At 44.3% G+C, this 27,471-nt stretch overlaps 1 protein-coding gene across 1 annotated transcript; it reads right to left on the bottom strand.

Moving 5' to 3' along the window:
• Positions 1-1,803: 1,803 nt before the first annotated feature.
• masp1 (MBL associated serine protease 1) lies at positions 1,804-26,948 on the bottom strand. The gene is made up of 13 exons (XM_084352067.1): positions 26,868-26,948; positions 23,624-23,885; positions 20,680-20,857; positions 19,863-19,994; positions 15,052-15,248; positions 14,643-14,790; positions 14,430-14,548; positions 10,829-10,907; positions 8,546-8,665; positions 8,280-8,354; positions 7,941-8,188; positions 7,676-7,864; positions 1,804-3,070 (listed from the first exon to the last, which is right to left on the bottom strand). Exons 1-13 carry the CDS (start codon positions 26,870-26,872, stop codon positions 2,597-2,599), a joined length of 2,226 nt encoding a protein of 741 aa, XP_084208193.1. The 5' UTR covers positions 26,873-26,948; the 3' UTR covers positions 1,804-2,596.
• Positions 26,949-27,471: the final 523 nt, after the last annotated feature.

Raw genomic sequence — 27,471 nt, forward strand, 5'->3', positions numbered from 1 at the left:
TGACCTCCACTGGCTTCCTGTTGCGGCCCGCATCAGATTCAAGACCATGGTGCTGGCCTTCAAGGCCGTCAACCGAACTGCACCAATCTACCTCCAAACACTGGTCAGACCACACAGCCCAGCGTTAGCACTTCGCTCTACTACATCAGCTGGCCGGCTGGTACCACCATCGCTAAGAGCAAACAAAACCCGCTCAGCGAAGTCGTGACTCTTCTCTGTTCTGGTGCCCTAGTGGTGGAACGAACTCCCGACCAATGTCAGGACCGCAGAGTCACTCGCCATCTTCTGCAGAAGACTCAAGACTCACTTGTTCAGACTTCACCTCGACCCTGCATAGCTCTCTCTCCCCACCCCCCACCCACAAAGCAACGTTACAGGACCAAACAACAGTAACGTAGTAACTGGTTGTGTCTTTGGTAACTCATATGAGGAAAAAAATACCGCAGTTATACGTGGAGAATTGTCTGTCATCCTGTCAGTCCGACCAACTCTTCGTCACATTTCTGCCTGAAAAACGGCATTTGTCCCTGGCAAAAAACTTTAACTCACCAAGTGTTTGTCGCGGTGATTGCGAGGGTCAGCCCTCCCGACCGAGACTTCAGTGAACTCACTCCCTAGGAGTGACAGAGTCGGACAGTGTCCTGTTTACTGATGGTGATTATGTAATTATGTAATTTAGAGCGAAAAACGTAACTTTGTCACTTTCCAGGATGTTTGGTGGGTCAGGATCTCAATCACAACACATTATAACAGCATCATATGATTATAAACAGTCAGCAGGTACATGTTTAGATTAACAGGAGGACACCGGGGAAACACGGTGAAAAAAACACAGACGTCATCATCATGATGTGTACCGTCATCATCATGACGTGTACCGTCACACCTCTTGTAGAGCCGCAGCGCCGGCTTTCCGTGTGAATTACACACTGGTGCGCCTTTACACTGGAGCTGCTTGGTTCTGTGTGAACAAGAAGAAGACGCTGCTGTGGCGATAATGCGGCATCTCTGTGTGAAAAGGGCTAGTGACTCTCTGTTGACAGGGGAACAGTTGTAATAACCACCATGGTGGTTTTGTGTGTAGAGTTATAGGGAGGAAACACCCCAAAGTCACTACATGTTAGGATGGTGGAAACTCTCTTGATGACTTCCCCTCCTCCCCTCCAGACCCAATAAGGAGAATTAAGTTAGCTTTGTATCTTAAAGCACACCTGACCACAGGAGGTGATTGGGTCGTCTCAGAGGTCAAGGTCCGGCTCAAGGTCCGGACCAGGGTTGGCACCAGAAGAGTACAGGTGAGGTCAGGATGAATAGCTGGTCCACAGGATCAAATCTGAGGATGTTCAAGGGTGGGACCAATTCCCAGTCGAGGAGGATGAAATGGGGGTGACAGCAATAATAGCCGATTTGTGCCTTACCTTACTTTTCCCCCGTAGGTGTTAAAGTCCTGCAGTCTTGTTGGAGTGTCTGAAGGTTTCCAGTCCAAACCTGAACATTCTAACAAATACATTCAATGATTTCAATCTTTTAATGGACAAAAACATCTGTGAAGCTGCAACCAGATGATGTTATTGATTAATTTTCTGTCAATAAACTAATTGATTAATGAACTGATGGTTTCAGCTGAACTGGACTATGAACGGTCCTTTGTTTAATTCAAATCAAAACATCAGGTTTTATGAACCCTTCATATGTTTATGTGAACAGTAAATTGTAATTAAAGCTGCCACATACATGTAATGCAGTTGAAGTATGAAGTAAAGTACTTGATGATGACATAAATGATAAAAGGTTTTCATTAAATGTGACGAAACATGTTTATTACTTTTCATATAATTCATACATGAGTGTAAAATATAAAAACAGAATGTGACTGTAAACAATCAGTGGAGTTAATAAAGTTACATTTTGAATCTAGTAAAATAAAAATATAATAATGGGGCTTCATCAGTCTGTGTGTGTCTGTCGCCCTCTACAGGCTGCAGAGTTTATTACAGACAAAGTCTACAGGCAGGAAGTCAGAACAGAGGGAGTGCAGCAAAGCATTCTGGGATATGAATGGAGTGTATCACAGTTCACGTCTTTGGTTAAATTCTTCTGATGACATTAAAATCTCATAAACACAAAAACTAACAACAGATGAGGAACGTTTAACAAATGAGCTACTAACATTTTGATTTTAAAGGCTCCAATCATTAAAAATTGAATCATTATTATTGTAATTTTTACTCTAACAAACATATTACAGTTGTGAAACACAACAAAAGCAGTCTGATCAACATTCGGTTTGTTTTTATTAATTCGTCATTTAAAATATTTTGTTATTTTAAATTTGTTTGATACGTTCTATCACCTGTTTCACGGTCTGTGTCATATTTTAATACAATAACAGATATTTTGATATAATATTCCTAAAAACACTTTGTTTTTCTGTCTTCATTACAAATATGAGTGGCAGATGTTTTTCTCGAACAGCTGAACTGTGAAATTACTCCACTACAGTAAAAGTACTGCATTTCTCACTGGAGTAAAAGTATGTGAGTATTATTGTTTGACTCAGTTCCTGTTGGTCATGTGACCTGGTCTACTTCCTGCCTCAGCCTCTCCACCAGGGGGCAGCGTGCAGCTGCATCTGGATCCACTCCACGTACTTGGACACTCGGGTGTAGACACCGTACACTCTCTGACTGCCGCAGTCCTCCGGCCCACCCCACGACACCAACCCAAACACCGCCCATCTCTGGCTGACCCCGTCCTCCATGACAAATGCCCCCCCACTGTCCCCCAGGCAGGTGTCCTGCCCCCCCTCGAAGAAGCCGGCGCAGAACATTTTGTCTGTGATGTTGTAGGTGACGGAGCGTGAGGCGTAGCTCGCCTCACACTCGTCCTGAGACACCACGGGCAGCTTCACAAACTGCAGGAGGTCAGAGGTCAGCCCGAGGTCAGAAGTCAGAGAAGGGGGGGCGCCTGACGAGGACGAGGAAGAGGACGAGGACGAGGTGTTCAGGTTGGAGATTCCCCAACCAGCAACTACACCCAGTGAATTAGGGAGAGGAGAGGGGGGGTCGTCCTGGAGAGAGACAGAGAGGTCAAAGGTTAGAAACATATTTACATGAAACACAAGAGGACGTCGTTTAGTGTCGAAAGTCCAGACACACCGACAAGAAATCACAGAACCAGCGGTGATGAAGGTCGGCTGTCCTGTTGCATCACGCCAACTAGTGACGACGGAGCAGGACACACTGCAAGAACTAGAGTCACAGGTGCTCACTGATGGCCGACATGTTGAGTCAGAACTCTGCTCAAAATGTCCTCCTTTCTAAAAATGTAAAGATTCTAGATGATTACTGTCTTTACTTCGTAAGAAAAAGGAAAAGTCAACATGTGCTGCACCTGAGAACACAGGATATACTGCAGTAGCAGTACAGGAGCTGTGGTACTGGTACCAGTTTTAGTAGTATCAACAGTATTAGTAGTAGTAATAGTACATTAGTTGTAATATCAACAGTATTAGTAGTAGTAATAAACACATTAGTTGTATCAATCAATCAATCAAATTTTATTTGTATAGCACTTTACAATAGCCAGACGGTACCCAAAGTGTTTTACATCAAAACAATAAAATAATACATAAAAACAATACATAAAAAACACAAGAAAGTACTACTAGTGCTGCAGGGTGTTAAAGGCCCTCCAAAAGTGCATAAAGTAAAAAACAGGCAAAATAAGTACACCTAAGAGCAGGACTACCCTAGTCAGAGTTAAATGCCAATCTAAAAAAGTGTGTCTTCAGCTTCGATTTAAAAAGGCTGAGGTCAGTAGTGGTGCGAATGTCAGGGGGCAGTCTGTTCCACAGCCTGGGAGCTGTGGCAGCAAAAGAACGATCGCCCCACTGTTTAAGTCTTGACCTCGGGACCTCTAACAGGAGCTGGCCGGAAGAACGGAGGGCCCTGCCATGATCGCGGACGGTTAAAATCTCTGACAGGTAGGAGGGAGCCAGGCCATTAATGGCGTAAAAAACAAACAATAAAAGTTTAAAATCAATTCTAAAAGGAACTGGAAGCCAGTGGAGTGACGACAGCACAGGGGTAATGTGTTCCCGCCTGGACGTGCCTGTTAAAAATCGGGCAGCAGCGTTCTGAACAAGTTGGAGATGCGAGATTAAAGACTGGCTGAGGCCGACATGAAGTGCATTGCAATAGTCCAGTCTTGAACTGATGAAAGCGTGGATCGCCTTCTCGAGGTCCTGCCGACTTAAAAAAGGCTTCACTTTGGCCAGGAGACGCAGCTGAAAAAAGCTTGTGCTAACAACAGACCTCATCTGTTTATCGAATCTGAGTTGTAGTATCAACAGTATTAGTAGTAGTCATAGTACATTAGTTGTAGTATCAACAGTATTAGTAGTAGTCATAGTACATTAGTAGTAGTATCAACAGTATTAGTAGTAGTATTAGAACATTAGTAGTAGTATCAACAGTATTAGTAGTAGTCATAGTACGTTAGATCTTACTGTACACCTATGTACACTGGGACCACTTTGATAAGGACAGAGGCAGAAATCCCAGCACAATGTTTCTCACACCAGTGAAGGACACAGAGATTAGACACCTGGTCAACAAATGCGTATCCAAAACATCCACCGATGTCAATGACCTCGACATGAAGCTAATAAAGACAGTTTTAGATGGAATCATTTCACCTCTCACATATATCTGCAACCTGTCATTCCAAACTGGAGTATTTCCTACCAAAATGAAAGTTGCAAAAGTGGTCCCACTGTACAAGAAAGGTGATATACATGAATTTACAAATTACAGACCAGTCTCAATACTGCCGCAACTGTCTAAAATCCTAGAGAAATTATTTAACAATAGACTAGATAGCTTTATCAACAAACATAATCTATTATACGATAGCCAATATGGATTCAGAACGAAACACTCAACTGCTCTAGCTCTAACGGAATCTGTGGAATTCATCACTGATGCTATTGACCAAAAATTACACTCAATAGGAATCTTTATAGATCTAAAAAAGGCATTTGACACAATTAACCATGATATTTTGGTAGCTAAACTGGAAAGATATGGTGTTAGAGGCATAGTGTTGACGTGGGTCAAGAGCTACCTACACAAGAGATCCCAATATGTTAAAATGGGAGAGAACTCATCAACTTGTTTGGAGATAGTCTGTGGGGTCCCGCAGGGGTCGGTACTGGGTCCAAAGCTGTTTATACTATATATAAATGATATATACAAAGTAACCAATATTTTGAAATTAATATTATTCGCAGATGATACAAATATTTTTAGTTCGGGGAACGATTTGAACCAATTAGTGGAAACAGTCAATAATGAAATGGCCAAGCTCCACTTGTGGTTCAATATAAATAAACTATCACTAAATCTAGAGAAAACTAAATACATGCTATATACCGGAAGAAGGGCCACAACAAGAGTATTAACATTCAAGTCAATGGAGTGAATATCGAAAGGGTCAATGAATACAAAGTGTTGGGGGTGACTATCGATGACAGGTTAAATTGGAAAACCCACATTAAACACTTAAAAAGCAAACTTGCCAGGAGTGTGTCCATACTTTGGAAAGCGCAAAAACTACTTAATCAAAAAGCACTATATCTGTTGTACTGTGCACTAGTCTCTCCACACCTACAATACTGTGCAGAGGTCTGGGGACACACGTATAAAGGTAACACACATCCCCTGCTAATGCTTCAAATAAAGGCTTTGAGAATTCTACATTTTGCCAACTACAGGGAACACACCAATCAATTATATATCAAATCAAAATTACTCAAATTACCTGATTTAATAAACTACCGCACAGTACAAATGATGTACAAGGCTGCCAACAAAAGCCTCCCTCACAACTTACAAACACTATTCCTACATAGACAGGAGGGACACAATCTGAGAGGGAACTTAGAAAGGTACGAACTACATTAAAGTCTTTTTCCATGTCGGTCACGGGTGTCAGACAATGGAATAATCTTGATGAGGAACTCAAAAAATCTGCAAATCTGAGTGTTTTCAAAAAAAAGTATGTAAATATGATTATTGATCGTTATAAACTGAACCAAGAAGAGAGTCTGGTAAAGGTCAGAGGCAGGAATCAGCAAACGCTATGTTGAGACTACAGGGAAGACTAAACAAGTACCAACTGTACCCAAATGGATATAGAGGACGTTGAGGACGTGTACATACTCACGTTCATGACAATCGGAATGCTCTCCCTGGGATATGGAATGTTCATGCAACTTCGGAAGCTGAGAAAGATCGCTGCCGAGCAGACCAGTGTGAGGGCTGACAACGCCAAAACTCGGAGTGCTGTGGTGGAGATGCGATCTGGCATCTCCACAATGTGCGAGTACATGGGAAAGATGCGAGCAGACGTGGCTTCTAACCAAGAGGTCTTGGTAAAGCTAAGCGCGGCGAAAGCTACAGAAGAGATGGATGAATAAAGACGGCAATACGGGCTCTCACACCATCCCAGTTAACAACCAAATAACTGAAACTAACCTATATCGATTGGATCACCTTATGACTGTGTTACACTCCAGGCAACAAGTAGAGACTGTTGTTCACTCATGATGGACCAATATAGACACTGTGCAGACACACACGTAGTCTGTTGACTGTCTAGAGCTGGACTGCAGCTCTGTTCACTGCATGCTGCTGTAACATGTACGTCAAAATACAAAAGAAATATAATTTGTGGAAATAATGTATTCTGTGGGTAACGGGGGCGGGACTAGATAAGCATCTGCTTCTCCCGCTTTCCCTTTCGGCCATGTGTACTACCTGATTTTAACTAAGATGATGTGTGATGATGACTGTCTAATAACATGCCGAAATAAATAAATAAATAAATAAATAAATAAATGTATACAGCTCACCTCTGGTGTAGCTATAGGAAAAGCAGTATGCGGCGGCTCATTGTGGCCTACAACGATGGACTGAGGTTGTTGCTTCAGGTGCCCAGGTGGCACAGTGCTAGCCAACTCTTTGTTTCTTCAAATGTACCCAACTGTGAAGCACTTTTAAGAAATTTAATGTATTGTTTTATGTGCCGCCTGGATGACTCGGAGAACAGCATTATTGGGGCTCTGACAAGCCCTAATAGGAGCTGCTATAGATATTCATCCAGGCTTAGAAAACACTGGTGGGATAGCCTGCTTATCAATCATGTGGAGAGTTGATTCTCTATCTGTCTGTCTGTCTCTTTCTCTCTCTTATTAATCTGTTTTATCATGTTTGTTGTTGATGATATGGACCACTTTGTGTGTCTGCAATAAAGATTAATAATAATTAGTGGTAGTATCAACAGTATTAGTAGTAGTAATAGTACATTAGTTGTAGTATCAACAGTATTGGTAGTAATAGTACATTAGTGGTAGTATCAACAGTATTAGTAGCAGTAATAGTACATTAGTTGTAGTACCAACAGTATTAGTAGCAGTAATAGTACATTAGTTGTAGTACCAACAGTATTAGTAGTAGTAACAGTACATTAGTTGTAGTATCAACAGTATTAGTAGTAGTAACGGTACATTAGTTGTAGTATCAACAGTATTAGTAGCAGTAATAGTACATTAGTTGTAGTACCAACAGTATTAGTAGCAGTAATAGTACATTAGTGGTAGTATTTGTTGGACCTTGCTGTGAGGTGGAGGCAGACAGACGGGCTGGATGAGCTGAGTGAACTCCACCCGCTCCGTCAGCCTCAGCAGAGCGATGTCGTTGTTGTAGTTGTCAGGTTGGAAGTCTGGATGGAGGAAGATCTGCTCCACTGAACAGTTGGTGGCAACACGCTTATCTCCAGCATCATGGAGGCCCAGGAACACCTGGAGAATAGCCACTGGTTACACTAGTAAAACTTATCATACTTGATAGACTGGTCATACTGGTTCCTGCTCAGACCTTGACGTGTTCAGGGGCCACTGGGACCACGCTCGTGTCCCTCCTCTGGGACCTCAGGACGTGGGCAGCCGTGAGGACCCAGGACTCGGACAGCAGTGCCCCGGAGCCGAACCAGCGGTCCTCCGGTACCCGGGACAGATCCTCGACACTGAGCAGGACCTGCCAGGGGAACAGGCCCGGCTCTGCACTGCGACCACCCACAATCCTCTTCACCTGAGGGGGGAGAGAGCGAGATGGACGGCCGCAGGCTGGAGACGGACACGACACTGAGTCAACTGCTGACAATCTTTTTACTTTCAGGGTCAGAGCTCACAACTCCATGATTCATGTAGATGTTACCTGGCAGACAGGTGGGCAGTCTGGTTCCTGACTCAGAGTTGATCCAGTCTCCACTCGCTTCACAGCTGTAGGAACCTACAAAACACACACACACACACACACACACACACACACACACACACACACACACTCACTAGTGACTAACTTTACTGATGAATATATGTAAAATAAGTTAGGGTACTCTGTGTACTGTCCTGTAGGTACATGTTTATACTATATACAGTACGTGTATAAGTACTCGCTTCAGACAGTACTGGTACTCTTACTGTTGCTGCCATCCTCCCTGCAGATGTACTGAACCGTCGATCCAAACAGTGTGCTGTTGTCATGACTACCAAACACCACATCAGCCATGGCGACCGCCTTCGGACTCCCACAATCCACCACTGTGACAGAGAGCAGACCAATCAGCTCCCAGTGTTAAGCGAGAGGCTCAGGATGAGGATGAGGATGAGGAGGAGGAGGAGGAGGAATAGGAGGAGGATGAAGATGAGGAGGAGGATGAAGATGAGGATGAGGATAAGGAATAGCAGGAGGATGGATGAGCAGGAGGAGGAGGAGGATGAGGAAGAGGAGGATGGATGAGGAGGAGTTGGATAAGGAGGAGGATGAGTAGGAGTAGGATGGAGGAGGAGGAGGATGAGGAGGAGTAGGATGGAGGAGGAGGAGGATGAGGAGGAGAAGTATGGATGAGGAGGAGGAGGAGGAGGAGGATGGAGGAGGAGGAGGAGGATAAGGAGGAGGATGAGTAGGAGAAGGATGTAGGAGGAGGAGGAGGAGGATGGAGGAGGAGGAGGATGAGGAGGAGAAGGATGGAGGAGGAGGAGGAGGAGGATGGAGGAGGAGGAGGATGAGTAGGAGTAGGATGGAGGAGGAGGAGGATGAGGAGGAGGAGGATAAGGAGGAGGATGAGTAGGAGTAGGATGGAGGAGGAGGAGGATGAGGAGGAGAAGGATGGAGGAGGAGGAGGATGAGGAAGAGGAGGATGGATGAGGAGGAGGAGGATGAGTAGGAGTAGGATGGAGGAGGAGGAGGATGAGGAGGAGGAGGATAAGGAGGAGGATGAGTAGGAGTAGGATGGAGGAGGAGGAGGATGAGGAGGAGAAGGATGGAGGAGGAGGAGGATGAGGAAGAGGAGGATGGATGAGGAGGAGGAGGATAAGGAGGAGGATGAGTAGGAGTAGGATGGAGGAGGAGGAGGATGAGGAGGAGAAGGATGGAGGAGGAGGAGGATGGAGGAGGAGGAGGAGGAGGAGTAGGAGGATGGATGAGCAGGAGGAGGAGGAGGAGGAAGAGGAGGGTGGATGAGGAGGAGGAGGATGGAGACAGACAGACATGAAAGAGTTAAAGATGAAGATTAGGTCACATGATGAACTAATCCAATAACCAGAGCTCATTTAAATATGAAATATTAAATGTTAATTCAGTTTTCTTCTCCCGGCTGCAGAACTATGTAACTTTACTTTAATAAAAACACGAGCAGATTCAGTGGATCAATATTTGGATCAATATTTAATCTAATGTTGTTTTCAACATGTGAAACATGTTTATACTAAACTGTTAGTTACTGTAGAATGAATGTGATGAATGAAGGTTCATTAACATCAGATGATGTTTAATGAAAACAGTCATATTAAAGTCTCACCTGTCACGTTTACCTGAACACAGACGTCTCATAGATCACTGACACTGTCACAGTTCATCACATCTCACTGATGTTAATCACATTTTATTAGTTAAATCAGAAGTGTGATTGTTGCTGTGATCACAGAGCAGCTGCTGATCTTCAATTGTCATTAATATTGTCATTAATAATAATAGTTTGTTTGACAGAAACACACGACTGCAGATTATGTTTTTTATTTGTTTTATTAGAAAGTAAAACTAGCGACACTTCTGAGCTGTTCCTACAGTTTGTCTATCAGCCAATAGGAATCACTCTGTGACTAATCAAGACTGCAATTGGATAATATGCTGGACAGAGACCGCCTCTTCCTCCTCCCAGAGTCTGTTTCTACAGAAGAGAAAGAAAGAAAGAAAGAAAGAAAGAAAGAAAGAGGGAAGTTTGACTCTGATCATTGTTTGTGCACAAACTCCACAGTAAACAGAGACAACACAGGCTAAACACACTGCCTGACTGATCTGAGGTCAGTGTTCGTCTGATCTGAGGTCAGTGTTAACCTGCAGCAGTATTTGACAGCATCACAGAGAAACTGATGTAAACACAGATGATGTTCAACGACTCGTCACCCTCCACCTGTGTGTGTCCACACCTGCAGCTCAGTGAGAGCACAAGAGTTTTATTTGGACAAAAGAAAAGAAAAGAAAAGAAAAGAAAAGAAAAGAAAAGAAAGAAAAAACAGGAAATAAAGAAACGTTCTGTTAATCTTGACAGATTACAGCCTTCAGTCAGTCCTCTAAGGATTCAGAGTCTGATGACATCATCAGAAGTGTCTGGGAGAACGGAGTGAACAAGCTGCTTCATCATGAAACTGACGACATGTTGAACATCATTATTGAAGAGGAGGAGCTTCAGTGTGTGTTCTCACTGTGACACAGAGGAGGACTGCTGCTCCACGAGCCGTCAGACCGACACTCCATCTGATGATGATCCACCAACCGTCCGTCCTGTCAACACACAACAAGAGGCCAAAGGTCAGACTGTTGTTGCTGCAACATCTGTACATCTACACATCTGTACATCTACACATCTGTACTTCATCACTGTCCTTCAGTCCATGTTTCAGGTACCTGTCCTGTACCTGAGTATCTCTGAGACTTTCCCTCTCTACATCTGAACACAAACATCTGAACTTTCTCCTCCTCACAGCTTCAAACAGCCTCGTTACTTTAGTTTGATGCATTTGAGGTGAATTATGGATTATTGTTATTTGGCGTCATCGCACACCGCCTTCCCAACATCACGAGACTGATGTCGACCTATCAGAGCACATCACGCACGGCAGACGCAGCGAGACGAAACAAAGACGTAAAAGACGTGAACAGACAGAGAGGGAGGCTGGAATGGGGAGAAAAGGCGTGTTAGTGTCTCGTATCTGCAGAGAGTTTCTTGATTTCTCTCTTTGTTGCTGCTTGGGACGCTTTACCAACCCAACATGTGGCTATTTGACATCCTGGGAATGAGACTCAACAATCAACTATCTTTGTGGTGCGTTCAGGAACAGCTGGGACAAATCCTGCTGATTCTACCTTTAACTTTAATAGTCTTTGAATTATATTAATATGCCGTGAGCTTCAGTTAGCTTTGACCACAAACGTCCTTCAGAGGGAGACTTTTTACTCTGATACTCTGAGTACATGTCAGAGCCTGTACTCGATTACTTTTACTGGAGTAAAGAATGTGTGGACTCAGCATCAGTCAACTGACTCAGTCAACTGACTCAGTCAACGTCCAGTTCATCACAGTCCAGGTGAGAAGAACCAAACATGTTGAGTCTGGACAAACAGGACTGGACTGGACTCAGCAGAGGGCGACAGACAGAACCAGCAGCAGGACTGCAGGAAGTACTCAGGTCATTTACTGAAGTGAAAGTACAAATACAATCAAGTTAAAATACTCCATTACACACACATTACAAGTACTGTCAGCTGCATCAGTACACACAGTTTGAACACAAACAGATTTTAATAATAATAATAATAATAATACATAGGTTTTATATAGCGCTTTTCTGGGTACCCAAAGACGCTTTACAAAAAACACAAAACAAACAGACAATACATACATACACATACAGGGACACAAACAAAGGTAGATAAACAGCAATACAGAAAATAAAAAGAGTAGACAGGAAAAATACGAAGATGGTGGAAGATGATTATGTCAGGTCTTGTAAGTGATGTTGAAGAGATGGGTTTTGAGATGACTTTTGAAAGATGGCAGTGAATCAGAGTTACGGATGGCCAGGGGGAGGGAGTTCCAGAGGGTAGGGGCAGCAATGGCGAAGGCTCTGTCTCCTATGGTGCAGTATTTGGTCCTGGTGATGGGGGTGAGGGTGTTAGCATCTGCAGAGCGTAGTCGGCGAGGGGGAATGTAGCGATGGAGGAGATCTGTCAGGTATGAAGGGGCAAGATTGTTTAAGGCTTTGTAGGTGATGAGGAGGATCTTGGATCGGATCGGGAAGCCAGTGAAGTTGATGGAGGATAGGTGTGATGTGTTCTCTGGAGTGGGAGCGGGTGAGCAGTCGGGCAGTGGAGTTTTGAACATATTGCAGCTTTTGAAGAATAGAGGAGGGGAGACCATACAGGATGCTATTGCAGTAGTCGAGTCTGGAGGTGATGAATGCATGAATAAGTGTTTCGGCGGCCGGGAAGGAGAGGGTGGGTCGGAGGCGTGCTATGTTCCGGAGGTGGAAGAAGGATGTCTTGGTGACATGGTTTATGTGCGACTTGAAGGAGAGTGTGGGGTCCATGTAGATGCCAAGGTTTCTGACCAGGGGGGAGGGAGTGACAGAGTGGCCATCGATGCAGAGTCAGAAGTTCTGGGAGGTGGGGAGGGTGGATTTTGGGCCAAAGATTATGATTTCAGTTTTATTGCTGTTGAGTTTGAGGAAGTTGTGGTTCATCCAGGTTTTTATGTCGGTAAGGCAGTTGGTGAGGGTGGAGAGAATGGCTGGAGCGATGGTTTTGGTGGTGATGTAGAGTTGAGTGTCGTCGGCGTAGCAGTGAAAGTGAAGTCCATGGCGGCGGATGATGTGACCAAGTGGGAGCATGTAGAGGATGAAGAGGATGGGGCCAAGCACTGAGCCTTGGGGGACTCCGTGTGAGACAGGGGTGGTGTGGGATTTGTGATTGTTTATGGCAATGTAGTGAGATCTTTCAGACAGGTATGAGTTGAACCAGGAGAGGGCGGAGTCGGTGATGCCTATGGATTTCAGGCGGCTGAGGAGGATGGAGTGGTTGACGGTGTCAAAGGCAGCACTGAGGTTGAGGAGGAGGAGAATGATTAGGGAGCCGGAATCAGAGAAGAGTAGGAGGTCGTTTGTGACTTTGATAAGAGCTGTTTCAGTGCTGTGGTGGGTTCGGAAGCCGGATTGGAATGTTTCATAGGTTATTGGAGAGGAGGTAAGTCTTGAGTTGAGTTGCGACGGCTCTTTCCAGTAGTTTTGAGATGAATGTGAGGTTGGAGATGGGTCTGAAATTGTTGGGGTCGTCAGAGTCAAGGCCAGGTTTTTTAAGGAGAGGGGTGACGGCAGCTAGCTTAAGAGGTGGGGGGACAGTGCCAGAGGTAAGGGAGGAGTTGATGGTGTCTGTGATGAGTGGGGCGAGGGAGGTGAAACAGGCATTCACGAGTTCAGTGGGCATGGGGTCCAGGGGAGAGGTGGATGATTTCATGGTGGAGAGTATTTTGGAGAGGTCAGCTGTGGTTATGGGTGAGAAGTTGGAGAGCTGGTGGTCAGAGGATGAAGGAGGTGTGGGTTCAGGGACCGGGGTGGAGGCAGAGGAGGTTGCAAGCTGGTTGTGGATGTTTTCTATCTTGGAGTTAAAAAATGAAATGAGGTTGTTGCATTTCTCCGGGGTGAATGAGGATGAAATGTTATCGTGGGGCTTGAGGAGTTTATTTATGGTGGAAAACAGGGTGCGTGGGTTGGAGGATCCAGAGTGAATGATGCCGGAGTAGTAGACAGAGCGGGCTTTGTTTAGTGCTGATTTGTAGAGGTGTTTGTGCTCTTTGTAGGCGAGGGCGTGTACTGTGAGACTGGTTTTCTTGTGTAGTCGTTCTAGTATTCGCAGTTGTTTTTTGAGTTTGTGAAGTTCTGGGGTGAACCAGGGAGCCGAGTGAGTTAAGGTGACAGTTTTGGTTTTCAGGGGGGCCAGTTTGTTGAGGGATGAAGACAGTGTGCTGTTGTAGATGCTGATGAGGTCCATGGGGGTTGGGTTTATAGGAAAGGTGAGGCTGGAAAGAGTGTTTGAAATGCAGGTGGAGAGAGAGACTGGGCAGATGGATTTAAGGTTGCGAAAAGTGATTGTGCGGCCTGTTTGGTTTGGGGGGCGGGGGTATCGATGTTGAGTGTGATGGCCAGGTGGTCAGATATGGAGAGGTTGGATTTTAATTTAAAGACTTTCTCACAGGTAAACAGACTGTGACATCACTGAGCAGACTGTGACATCACTGAGCAGGAAGCTCACCTGCAGCATGGTGTATCCAGGCTCACAGGTGAGCAGCACATGGTCTTTGAAGGAGTACTCTGATTGCACGGGACTCAGCAGGGCGTGGGGTGGAGTCTCAGGGACCGGACACGGACTTCCTGCCACGACAAAATTAAAGCATTGATGTAAAGTGTTCTGACTGTGTGTGTGTGTGTGTGTGTGTGTGTGTGTGTGTGTACGTGTGTGTGTTACCTGTAGATGTGTATGTGATCCTCCAGCCCTGGTTCTCTCCTGAGTTGTCGCTGTGGAAGAAGACGGAGACGACGTTGCTGTCGGTCTGAATCTCTCCTGGAGATCGATCTCCACAGAACGGACCGAACTCTCTGCTGCCCGCTCTGATCTGACACACACACACACACACACACACACACACACACACACACGCACGTGCGCACGCACACTTAGACTTCATGAATGACGGTCAGCTGTGTGTGTGATCATTATTTCATGTGTGTTTTTTTGGTTAAAGGAAAACGATGTCAGTCTGTCAGTCTTTAATCCACCATCAGTCATGACTCACAGACACACAGCAGCATGTCTGTGTGTCTGTGTGTGTGTGTGTATGTGTGTGTGTGTGTGTGTGTGTGTGTGTGTGTGTCACCTTGACGTGGTCATAGGGGCAGCTGACGTCGGGGTGGTCCTCTACATCAAAGCGGGGATCAAACTGGAGACGGAGCCTGAAGCCCGGCTCCACCTCGACCCGGTACAAACACTCTGAACTCTTCGGGTACGGAGACGGAAAATCTACACTGCTCAGAACACCAGCGCGTTCCCTGAACACACCGTCGCTGCACTCCACTGACACACACACACACACACACACAGTTAGAAGGTGTCATAATCAGGAATGTGTGTGTTTAGTAAAATATCTGAGTGTGAACGTCAGAGCAGCTTCTCACAGTCTGATCTGTGTGTGTGTGTGTGTGTGTGTGTGTGTGTGTGTGTGTGTGTGTGCGTGTGCGTGCGTGTGTGTGTGTGTGTGTGTGAGCCTCCTCCATACAGAAACATGCAGAACATGTAAATATTTACCAGCAGTCAGCAGCTCCTATCAGTCACACTGAGGTTAGAGTCCACACACACACACACACACACACACACACACACACACACACGCATACAGAGTCTGGTCTCACAGTCATGCAACAGGTCTCCCATCACAGATAATCATCAGTGTTATTATTACAGCTCAGAACATTTCTTTGTTGTTTTGTTCAAATGTCAAACACTTTCACTTCTGAAACAATTTAAAGTTTGTTTAAAGTCCAGTTAATAAACAGACGATGAAAATCATATATTATAACTAAATATATTTCCTTCAATCAGGGTTAATTTAATTGTTGGAGGAATATTAAAGGGTCACTCAGTGAATAAACCAGTTGTTCTCAGAGGACAATAAGGTCCCACAACACTGTCTGAAGCTAGAAAGGTGGCAGGGTCCACCACAGATAAACATAGTAAAACAGTATAAACTGTGTTGTTCTTTAAGGCTTGTTTGTTTATTCAGTTTATTCAGTCAATCAGCCAATGAGGACCTTTCTCTGATAATTAACATTTCTTCAACTAAACTGAAGCTGAATCGTGTTTTTCTGTTTTTCCTCTGAGTGTGTGTTCAGTGTGTGTTCAGTGTGTTCAGTGTGTGTTCAGTATGTTCAGTGTGTTCAGTGTGTTCAGTGTGTGTTCAGTGTGTGTTCAGTATGTTCAGTGTGTTCAGTGTGTTTAGTGTGTGTTCAGTATGTTCAGTGTGTTCAGTGTGTTCAGTATGTGTTCAGTATGTTCAGTGTGTTCAGTGTGTGTTCAGTGTGTTCAGTGTGTGTTCAGTATGTTCAGTGTGTTCAGTGTGTTTAGTGTGTTTAGTGTGTGTTCAGTATGTTCAGTGTGTTCAGTGTGTTCAGTGTGTGTTCAGTGTGTTCAGTGTGTGTTCAGTATGTTCAGTGTGTTCAGTGTGTTCAATGTGTTCAGTATGTTCAGTGTGTTCAGTGTGTTTAGTGTGTTTAGTGTGTGTTCAGTGTGTTCAGTGTGTTCAGTGTGTGTTCAGTATGTTCAGTGTGTTCAGTGTGTGTTCAGTGTGTTCAGTGTGTGTTCAGTATGTTCAGTGTGTTCAGTGTGTTTAGTGTGTGTTCAGTATGTTCAGTGTGTTCAGTGTGTGTTCAGTGTGTTCAGTGTGTGTTCAGTGTGTTCAGTGTGTGTTCAGTATGTTCAGTGTGTTCAGTGTGTTCAGTATGTTCAGTGTGTTCAGTGTGTGTTCAGTGTGTTCAGTGTGTGTTCAGTGTGTGTTCAGTGTGTTCAGTGTGTGTTCAGTATGTTCGGTGTGTTCAGTGTGTTCAGTATGTTCAGTGTGTTCAGTGTGTGTTCAGTGTGTTCAGTGTGTGTTCAGTATGTTCAGTGTGTTCAGTGTGTTTAGTGTGTGTTCAGTATGTTCAGTGTGTTCAGTATGTTCAGTGTGTTCAGTGTGTTTAGTGTGTTTAGTGTGTGTTCAGTGTGTTCAGTGTGTTCAGTGTGTGTTCAGTATGTTCAGTGTGTTCAGTGTGTGTTCAGTGTGTTCAGTGTGTGTTCAGTATGTTCAGTGTGTTCAGTGTGTTTAGTGTGTTTAGTGTGTGTTCAGTATGTTCAGTGTGTTCAGTGTGTGTTCAGTGTGTTCAGTATGTTCAGTGTGTTCAGTGTGTTCAGTATGTTCAGTGTGTTTAGTGTGTGTTCAGTGTGTTCAGTGTGTTCAGTGTGTGTTCAGTATGTTCAGTGTGTTCAGTGTGTGTTCAGTGTGTTCAGTGTGTGTTCAGTATGTTCAGTGTGTTCAGTGTGTTTAGTGTGTGTTCAGTATGTTCAGTGTGTTCAGTGTGTGTTCAGTGTGTTCAGTGTGTGTTCAGTGTGTGTTCAGTGTGTTCAGTGTGTGTTCAGTATGTTCAGTGTGTTCAGTGTGTTCAGTATGTTCAGTGTGTTCAGTGTGTGTTCAGTGTGTTCAGTGTGTGTTCAGTGTGTGTTCAGTGTGTTCAGTGTGTGTTCAGTATGTTCGGTGTGTTCAGTGTGTTCAGTATGTTCAGTGTGTTCAGTGTGTGTTCAGTGTGTTCAGTGTGTGTTCAGTATGTTCAGTGTGTTCAGTGTGTTTAGTGTGTTTAGTGTGTGTTCAGTGTGTTCAGTGTGTTCAGTGTGTGTTCAGTATGTTCAGTGTGTTCAGTGTGTGTTCAGTGTGTTCAGTGTGTGTTCAGTATGTTCAGTGTGTTCAGTGTGTTTAGTGTGTGTTCAGTATGTTCAGTGTGTTCAGTGTGTGTTCAGTGTGTGTTCAGTGTGTTCAGTGTGTGTTCAGTATGTTCAGTATGTTCAGTGTGTTCAGTGTGTGTTCAGTATGTTCAGTGTGTTCAGTGTGTTTAGTGTGTTCAGTGTGTTCAGTGTGTTCAGTATGTTCAGTGTGTGTTCAGTGTGTTCAGTGTGTGTTCAGTATGTTCAGTGTGTTCAGTGTGTTTAGTGTGTTTAGTGTGTGTTCAGTGTGTTCAGTGTGTGTTCAGTATGTTCAGTGTGTTCAGTGTGTGTTCAGTGTGTTCAGTGTGTGTTCAGTATGTTCAGTGTGTTCAGTGTGTTTAGTGTGTGTTCAGTATGTTCAGTGTGTTCAGTGTGTGTTCAGTGTGTGTTCAGTGTGTTCAGTGTGTGTTCAGTATGTTCAGTGTGTTCAGTGTGTTTAGTGTGTGTTCGGTATGTTCAGTGTGTTCAGTGTGTTTAGTGTGTGTTCAGTATGTTCACTGTGTTCAGTGTGTTCAGTGTGTGTTCAGTATGTTCAGTGTGTTCAGTGTGTGTTCAGTATGTTCGGTGTGTTCAGTGTGTTTAGTGTGTGTTCAGTATGTTAAGTGTGTGTTCAGTGTGTTCAGTGTGTGTTCAGTATGTTCAGTGTGTTCAGTGTGTTTAGTGTGTGTTCAGTATGTTCAGTGTGTGTTTAGTGTGTTTAGTGTGTGTTCAGTGTGTTCAGTGTGTGTTCAGTGTGTACACTTTAACTTCACACACACACTTTTTAACTTCACACTAACTCTTTAACTTCACCTAACTTAACCCTTGTTTCAGATGTGTCAGATGTTTCAGGTGTTTCAGGTGTCAGGTGTGTCAGGTGTTTCAGGTGTGTCAGGTGTGTCAGGTGTTTCAGGTATGTCAGGTGTGTCAGGTGTTTCAGGTGTGTCAGTTGTTTCAGGTGTGTCATGTGTGTCAGGTGTTTCAGGTGTGTCAGGTGTTTCAGGTGTGTCAGGTGTTTCAGGTATTTCAGGTGTGTCAGGCGTTTCAGGTGTTTCAGGTGTCTCAGGTGTTTCAGGTGTGTCAGGTGTCTCAGGTGTGTCAACAGGTTTTTACGTGAGATTTCCTTCATTTCATTTTATTTGTTGTGTCAGACGAGAAAGAAAACTTATAAAATCTACATTTATGTTTATTTAAGTCCAGATTTCTGCTAGTTAGCATATATTTAATTAAATAACCTCATTTAATATTTAATGTATTCAATCTAAGCACCAATCAGACTGCAGAGCCTGAAGTTAAACATTTAGTGTGACTGTGATTCTTCATCATCTCGGGTCATTTTCTGGATATTTGTGTTATAACTGGTTTTGGTTGTCATCACTCTTCATTTCTGACGTATTTCTGATGTGAGTAACATCATCGAGGACAGAACAAAAGCACTGAGCGGATTCAAAACTTTTAACAGTAAAGAATAAATGTCTTAAAGGTTCAACATGAGTTAAAGACGTCTCTGGACGGTGTTGCAGAGATATCTATTGAAGTTAGCATGCTAACCAGCTGTTAGCAGTGTAGCTAAACAAGTCTACCCTGGTACTCCAGCTACAGTAGCAGCAAGGCTAAATGAGCTAACAAGCTAACGGCAGCTACAGTTATGGATGTATAGAACCCAGTTAGCAGCAGTAAGCAGCAGTTAGCAGTCACTCAGGTGAAATGCTGCCCCCTGTGGTCAATTCTTACATACTGCAGCTTTAATGTGAGTAAAAAACACAGGACATGATTTTAATATCTGAGTTTAAATCATTTTGTGTCGTCTGAATTTAAATGTTTGTTCACTTTGATTGTTCTCTGAACTCTGAACTGATTTATACAGTTTATTACTGACAACAAGAAGACAATTATTTAATTTTTTTCCCAGATTTATGGAGTTTTGAGAAAGAGATATAAAAACCTCTGAAGTTTGAACCTGGATTTATCCCACGTTTACATTTATGTTCTGAAGATTTATGAAAATTAGGACATTTTTAATTAAATAACATCTGATTTGCATATTTAGACACAAAATATCAGAAAACACAAAAAATAACCGTCTTCATGTCAGTCCTCTCATATCTGCTGTTGTTCACCTGCAGTCTGCTCAGAAACAGCACCTTCATCTCCGTCAGCATGCAGACGACTCTCACATACAAACAGGAAGTTGGGCCTCACCTCTGCAGGTGCGGTTGTCAGAGTGCAGCAGGTAACCATAGCGACAGGAGCAGTAGTATCCTCCGATGTAGTTGTGACAGAAGTGATCACAGAGGAGGTCTTCATCACTGCGCTCGCTGCACTCGTCCACGTCTGCAGGGATGGACGGAGGACGAGGACGGACAGACAGAATTAGTTAACTCCACAGAGTCTCTTTAAAGGTGTAGTCTGTAAAATATGGACACAATGTGAAGCTCAGAGTAACAACAGCTATAGCTAGATACTATTAGCTAGTTAGCTCAGTTAGCTCCAGGGTCTGTCTGGATGTGTGGACAGACTGGGACTGAACTCCCAGGGAGGTCAGTGTGAAGACAGAGGACACAGTACAGAGTGATTTACAGCGGCTCTGACTATGACTCCGGGGACGAGAAGACACAGCAGGCAGGGACAGGAGAGGACAGGAGAGGACAGAGAGAGAGACAGAATATTTTCATGTTACTCTGTGAACTGAGGTGAAACCAGCACTGTTCTGGTGACTGTGGTTCAGTTTGTGTCCAGTCTGAATGAAGTGTGTTTGATGAGTTAACGAGGCGATGAAGCTCGTCTGAGTTCAGTCACAGAGACAAACTTGAGTTCAGACGGTGGACGGTTGTATTTCTCTGTTTAGAAGGAAAATATTTCTTTCTTCACGTTTAGTGAGTTTATGTTGTCGACTTGTTAGACTCAGTAGTGAACTGGCTACTTTCACATCTCCAGCTGAAGCTACAGGCTGTCAGACTGTCACCTCTGAGCTGTTAGCAGCTAGCTGGTTAGCATGCTAATGTCAGTGCGTCCTCACCCACGGCGCTGTAGTGAGCCTTGAATCCTGAGTACCTCTCCTCGTTGGAGAAGTCGGAGGTGAAGGAGACGCTCAGGGAGTTTCTGGGGGACGTGACGAGCTGCTGAGCTGGCACCGCCTCCGTGTCCGTCTCCTCCCGACCACAGAACAACGCCAGCACCTCCCCCTCCGCTTCCACCTGACAACACAACCAACCAGTAGACAAGTTCAACATGAAGAAAGTTACAAGCTGCTGTTCTTACTCCACTAATTCTGTTTTACTTTCCTTTGAACACATCTGTCCGCTTCATTAAACATCTGTCCATCTTATCTAAAGCAGCTGAGGTGCAGCTGTGCAGCAGGACAGCTCCAGATGTTTCACCAGTGTCTCCTCTCTGCACTGAAGCTTCCTGCACATGTCAGTTTTATAGTCAGACTGCAGCTTTAGTTGAAGTTTCAGATTCACTCTGGACCTCGACATTGTGGTGTGAAGCACAAACACTAAATAAAACTGAATACAGTTGACAACGAGCAGAAGAGATTCTCAGCAGGAGACAGGTTATTAAAGAAATGCTCCTGTTTTCTACACAATCTTTGTTTATAATGGTGTAATAAACACAGCGACACCACCGACCTCTGACCGAACACCAGACACAAACATGTGGACAGTGATCAGAACCAGACGGGCTGCAGCAGATAGACTGAAGCTTATCACACACACAGTCTGTGCGTGTGTGTGTGTGTGTGTGATCTCATTAGTCTTCTTCACAGAAACATTACAGTTCAGATTTTACATTTTTAACTACTCCCTGAAAATAATCAGATTACTGTGTATAAGAGAATACATCTTACAGGATTATATGGTCAGGATAAAAAATGCAAAGGTAACTGTATTCTGGTAAAGTAAAAGAAAGATGTAATCAGATTACATACACATACAGTAAAAAAAAGTGGATTACAGTTTAAAATAGACTAAACGTCAGACTGTTAGTGACATCAAAGCCGACGGCCTCGTTAGTGACGTCACAGCCGACCGCGTCGTTAGTGACGTTGTCTCTGACTGAAACATTGTAGAGCTGCTCTTGTATATCAGCAGCTCACAGAACTGAACCAGAACCAGAACTGCAGTTGTCAATATGAGCAGATTTATTGTGATGTTCATCTTGTTTACGAGCTTTTCTGAGCCCAGTTGGCTCCATGTTGGTGTTGGTTCTGGTGCTGATGAGACGATGTAGTTCACTGAGCGCTTTAACACAAAACTACATGAGGTTTGACTTTAATACAACAAACTGACAAACATCATGTGACTCATGACCCAGTTCAACTGGATCAGTACATCAATACATCTACTAGTGTCATTCACACTGACACACACACACACACACACTCTGAGGGAACAGTCAGCTGGTCTCTTTGTGTGTGCAGCTGCTTGTTGTCGAGGGCAGGTTGCCGCGGTGCGTTGCTGCGGGGCCCAGTGACATCATTTGAATATGAATGTGTGTGTGTGTGTGAGTGGCAGGTGGCACATGTTCAGTTGTTCACACTAACAGAATCAGTTTGTTTCACAGTAACTTCACGATCCAGTACCTGATCCAGTACCTGATCAAGGGCCTGATCCAGTACCTGATCCAGTACCTGATCAAGGGCCTTATCCAGTACCTGATCCAGTACCTGATCAAGGGCCTGATCCAGTACCTGATCAATGGCCTGATCCTGATCCAGGATGAATGACCTGATGACATAGTTAATCCTGAACACTTGATGAAGGTGGTGGAGGGGATGGAGGTGATGGAGGTGATGAAGGTGGTGGAGGTGATGGAGGTGATGGAGGTGATGAAGGTGGTGGAGGTGATGGAGGTGATGGAGGGGGTGAAGGTGATGGAGGTGGTGGAGGTGATGGAGGTGATGGAGGTGGTGGATGTGACGAGGTGGTGGAGGTGATGGAAGTGGTGGAATTGATGGAGGTGATGGAGGGGGTGGAGGGGGTGGAGGTGATGGAGGTGATGGCGGTGATGGAGGGGGAGTTGATGTAGGTGGTGGAGGTGATGGTGGTGGATGTGACAGAGGTGGTGGAGGTGATGGAGGTGATGGCGGTGATGGAGGGGGAGTTGATGTAGGTGGTGGAGGTGATGGTGGTGGATGTGACAGAGGTGGTGGAGGTGATGGAGTTGATGAAGGTGGTGGAGGTGATGGAGGTGATAGAGGTGATGGTGATGGTGGAGGTGATGGAATTGATGGAGGTGATGGAGGTGATGAAGGTGGTGGATGGGGTGGAGGTGATGGAGGTGATGAAGGTGGTGGAGGTGGTGGAGGTGATGGAGATGGCGGAGGTGGTGGAGGTGATGGAGGTGGTGGAGGTGATGGAGGAGGTGAAGGTGATGGAGGTGGAGTTGATGAAGGTGATGGAGGTGATGGAGGTGGAGTTGATGGAGTTGATGGAGTTGATGGAGGTGATGGAGGTGGTGGAGGTGGAGTTGATGGAGGTGATGGAGTTGATGGAGGTGATGGAGGTGGTGGAGGTGATGAAGGGGGAGTTGATGGAGGTGATGGAGGTGGTGGAGGTGATGGAGGTGGAGTTGATGGAGTTGATGGAGTTGATGGAGGTGATGGAGATGGTGGAGGTGGAGTTGATGGAGTTGATGGAGGTGGTGGAGGTGGAGTTGATGGAGGTGATGGAGTTGATGGAGGTGATCGAGGTGGTGGAGGTGATGAAGGGGGAGTTGATGGAGGTGATGGAGGTGGTGGAGGTGATGGAGGTGGAGTTGATGGAGGTGGAGGTGGTGGAGATGATGTTTCAGTGTAAGTAATTCTGGAGGTACAGCTGATGGATAATAATGTGACTGTAGATCAGTCTGTGTTGACTATGTGAGACTTTGGTTTTTTTCTGGATGTCATCAGCAAACTTCTGTAAAAGGTTTGTTTGAGATGTGAGGGACAGATTACCCATGATGCCTTGTGGTCTCACCTTGACGTAGTCGTACTCACACAGGTACGATGGCTCCAGGTCGAAGTGGCTGAAGTAAAGTTTGATCTGGAAGCCGTCAGGGACGCTGATGTTCCAGCGCTGCGCCGTCTCTCGCGGGTACGGATCAGGGAAGTTTGGAGACTGCAGGCTACCGTACATCTCTGACAGGGAGAGCAGCTGAGCGTCGACCACAGAGGAGAAGAAGAAGAAGAAGAAGAAGAAGAAGAAGATGAAGTAGAAGAAGAACGAGGCGACGGACAGACTGGAGGAGAAAACAGAAGACTGAGGTCATTTAGTGTCCGAGCTGTTTGTTGTTGTCAGATATTATTTAGTTGGATTTTTCTGGATGTTCAGTTTATTTACAGTTTGATATTTTCTTCATTATTCCAACCAGTCACACCTGGGCTCACCTGGCAACCCACATGAAGGCCTGTTGGGTCAACGACCCACAAGTGGCCCTAACGACTCTGAAACTCAGAGCTCACACATGCTCCCACACCATGTAAGGACACTCCCACACCATGTAAGGACACTCCCACACTCTGTAAGGACACTCTCACACCATGTAAGGTAGGGCTGAACGATATGGACAAAATTTCATATCTCGATATTCATGCCAGATATCTCGATATCGATATGATATGATATGATATGACTACGGGTTCGGTGAAAACCAAAAAATTTTCAGAAAAATAAAAACATCGTAATACAAAAGAATGTGGAAAATGCAGTTTTATTGATAAGAACTCACTGCCAGTCATCAACATTAACATAAAGTCACCAATAAATAAATTAAAAATCAAACATTTTACTGCAGCTCTACTTTAACAATAAATAACAAATATATGCTACAGCTGGTGGAAGGTGAAACATTGAAATAGTGCAACATCTTATGGTCTTCAAAAGACAACATAACTGTATGCAGAAAATGCATTGCTTACAGAACAGAGGTAGTTGCACGTGAAACATGTTTGTTGTGCTACCTTTCTTCGTCGCAATTTTCGCCAAGCACGACCTGCACAACACCTCACTCTGGTTTACATCATCCTTTTTAAATCCAAAATACCTCCAAATAATGATATAATAATAATATAATAATAATGGAGGATGATTTATGTTTTGGCACCAAATCAGATTCTAACCCCCACCGGCTGCATCATCTTCCGCACTCATGTCACTTTCCTTTCTTTCTTTTTAATTTCCCCGCTGTGTATGTAGTGTGTGTGTGCGTCTCAGTCTCCGTCTCCCTCACTCCCGCCCTCGTATGTTTGTCATTGGTTGGCTTCAGCTGTCGATCCACAGCAAGCATGAAATAAGGTTTGTGGTTGGCTGGCCTTAGCGGTGCATTCAAGGGCAATCGTAAAAATGATGTTTGTTGTGACTGCCAGAGTTGTACATGCAGGGCGAGCGGGTGGGGGGATCTAAATCGTTTATATCGTTGCTTTTTCGATATTAATATCTTGAATGTTCATGTAAGGACACTCTCACACCATGTAGTCTAGAAGTATATCAGTCTATAAGTAGTGTGTGTATATAATACATTTAACTTTGTTCTTCCAGTGTTGGAAGATGTAAGGACACTCCCACACTCTGTAAGGACACTCTCACACTCTGTAAGGACACTCCTACACTCTGTAAGGACACTCCCACACCATGTACGGACACTCCCACATTCTGTAAGGACACTCTCACACTCTGTAAGGACACTCCCACACCATGTGCGGACACTCCCACATTCTGTAAGGACACTCTCACACTCTGTAAGGACACTCCCACATTCTGTAAGGACACGCCTACACTCTGTAAGGACACTCCCACACCATGTACGGACACTCCCACACTCTGTAAGGACACTCCCACACCATGTGCGGACACTCCCACATTCTGTAAGGACACTCTCACACTCTGTAAGGACACTCCCACATTCTGTAAGGACACGCCTACACTCTGTAAGGACACTCCCACACCATGTACGGACACTCCCACATTCTGTAAGGACACTCTCACACTCTGTAAGGACACTCCTACACTGTAAGGACACTCCCACACCATGTACGGACACTCCCACATTCTGTAAGGACACTCTCACACTCTGTAAGGACACTCCCACACTCTGTAAGGACACTCTCACGGCGTTAATCTTAACGTTCTACAGCGAACACCTGAGCTGAGACAGAAGAAGAACTGTGATGACACACGACTCAGACAGAACAGAACAACACCTGAGCAGGAAGATGGTTCTGATCCACAAACATGTGATTCTGAAGCGAGACGTGCTAGTCTGGATAGTTTAGCTCCTCTGTCAACAGAGACACCAGGTTTCATTCTGTCCCGTCTCTACATGGACCGAACGGACCGCTGCTTTACATCATGACATCACCAACACTCATCACATGTCACACTGTCCTGAAACAAGCAGCCTGTTGTTACAAACATGAAACCTGAAAACATTAAATCACTTATTTATTCATCAGAAAAACATTTAAAAGTGTTTTTGTAAGAAAAGTAAAATTCTGTGTCTCGTCGCAGATCTGAACTGTCGCCGACCTGTCGGCCCGAAGCGAGTTTCTTACAGACGGACCTTTAAACAGCTGCTGACTCGACATGTTTTCATCACAATCTGATTCTTTGAATATTATATTAATCATAATAACATAAGCAGTGAAGAGTCAGTCAATCAGCTGATTGATCTCACATGCTGTTCTTTGTCTTTTCTTCAATTTCAGGTTTATTGAAGGTTTTCAGGAGGATCAATACTCCATCAATAGTCTAATCAATAACACATCCACAATCAATATGATCAAAAGAACCCAAACTAAAAACTAACAGATGATCAATCATATCGAGTCTGAATTTCTGTAAATTACATGTATTTTAGTGTAAAGACACTGTGACGTCATGTGAGTCAGGAGGAGGCGGGACTCGAACTCGCGACCCTCTGATTGAACACCATGTTGGAGTGTTTGTACAGAAGTTTATAAAGTCTTTATGTTTCAGAGCTCCTCCTGTATAAACTGTTGATGAGAGCAGCCTGCAGCACATTTATTGATTGATAAAACGATCGATAAGTGGAGGATCAATCAGCTCCTGATCGACAATCAACGATTAAACTTTAACGACATAAACACTTCAGACCGGAAGTGAGTTTAACACCGCTGCAGCTCTGTGACACGAGCACTGGATCAATCAGAGTATTAATCTGTTATTGATGTGATGATAAACAGTGTCGATCGATCAGACTGACCTCATCCTGCAGCTGTGTCTCCTCCGCGGCTCCGCGACGCGTCTGTCCACACTCACACAGCCTCGAGGAGCTCAGCCCGACGTGTGACGTGTCTGAAGAGAGCTACGTCATCACGTCCAGTCTGATACTGTTACTGCAGACAGTCACAGTCAGACAGACAGACAGACAGACAGGTTCACTCACACATTCATCATGTTTGTTGTTATTAACAGATTTTGAGTTTTGTTCCAAAATAAAAAGTGAAATTTCATGAAGTGAAAATGACTAAATGATTAATATAAATAAAGATTAAAGTTAGTGAATGATTAATATAAATAAAGTTTAATGTTACTGAATGGTTATTATAAATAAAGTTTAAAGTTGTGACTGAGCTCCATCATGTGGACAGTTACAGTAACAGGCGTGTTACTGAGTGTTTGTTTCAGTTTGTTTACAGATGATATAAGACAGACCAACACACACACACACACTTTGACTCCATGTCACCATTTCTTTTAAAGCATTATGAAAAATGACGAGGATCATCAAATTAAATGTTATAAAATAAAAAAAAATCTAAAAGGAACAAAAACAGCATCAATCATCAAAGTGATGATGAATCTAA

The sequence above is a fragment of the Pagrus pagrus genome (genome assembly GCF_965226575.1).
Source record: "Pagrus pagrus genome assembly, chromosome: 4".
NCBI lineage: Eukaryota > Metazoa > Chordata > Actinopteri > Spariformes > Sparidae > Pagrus > Pagrus pagrus.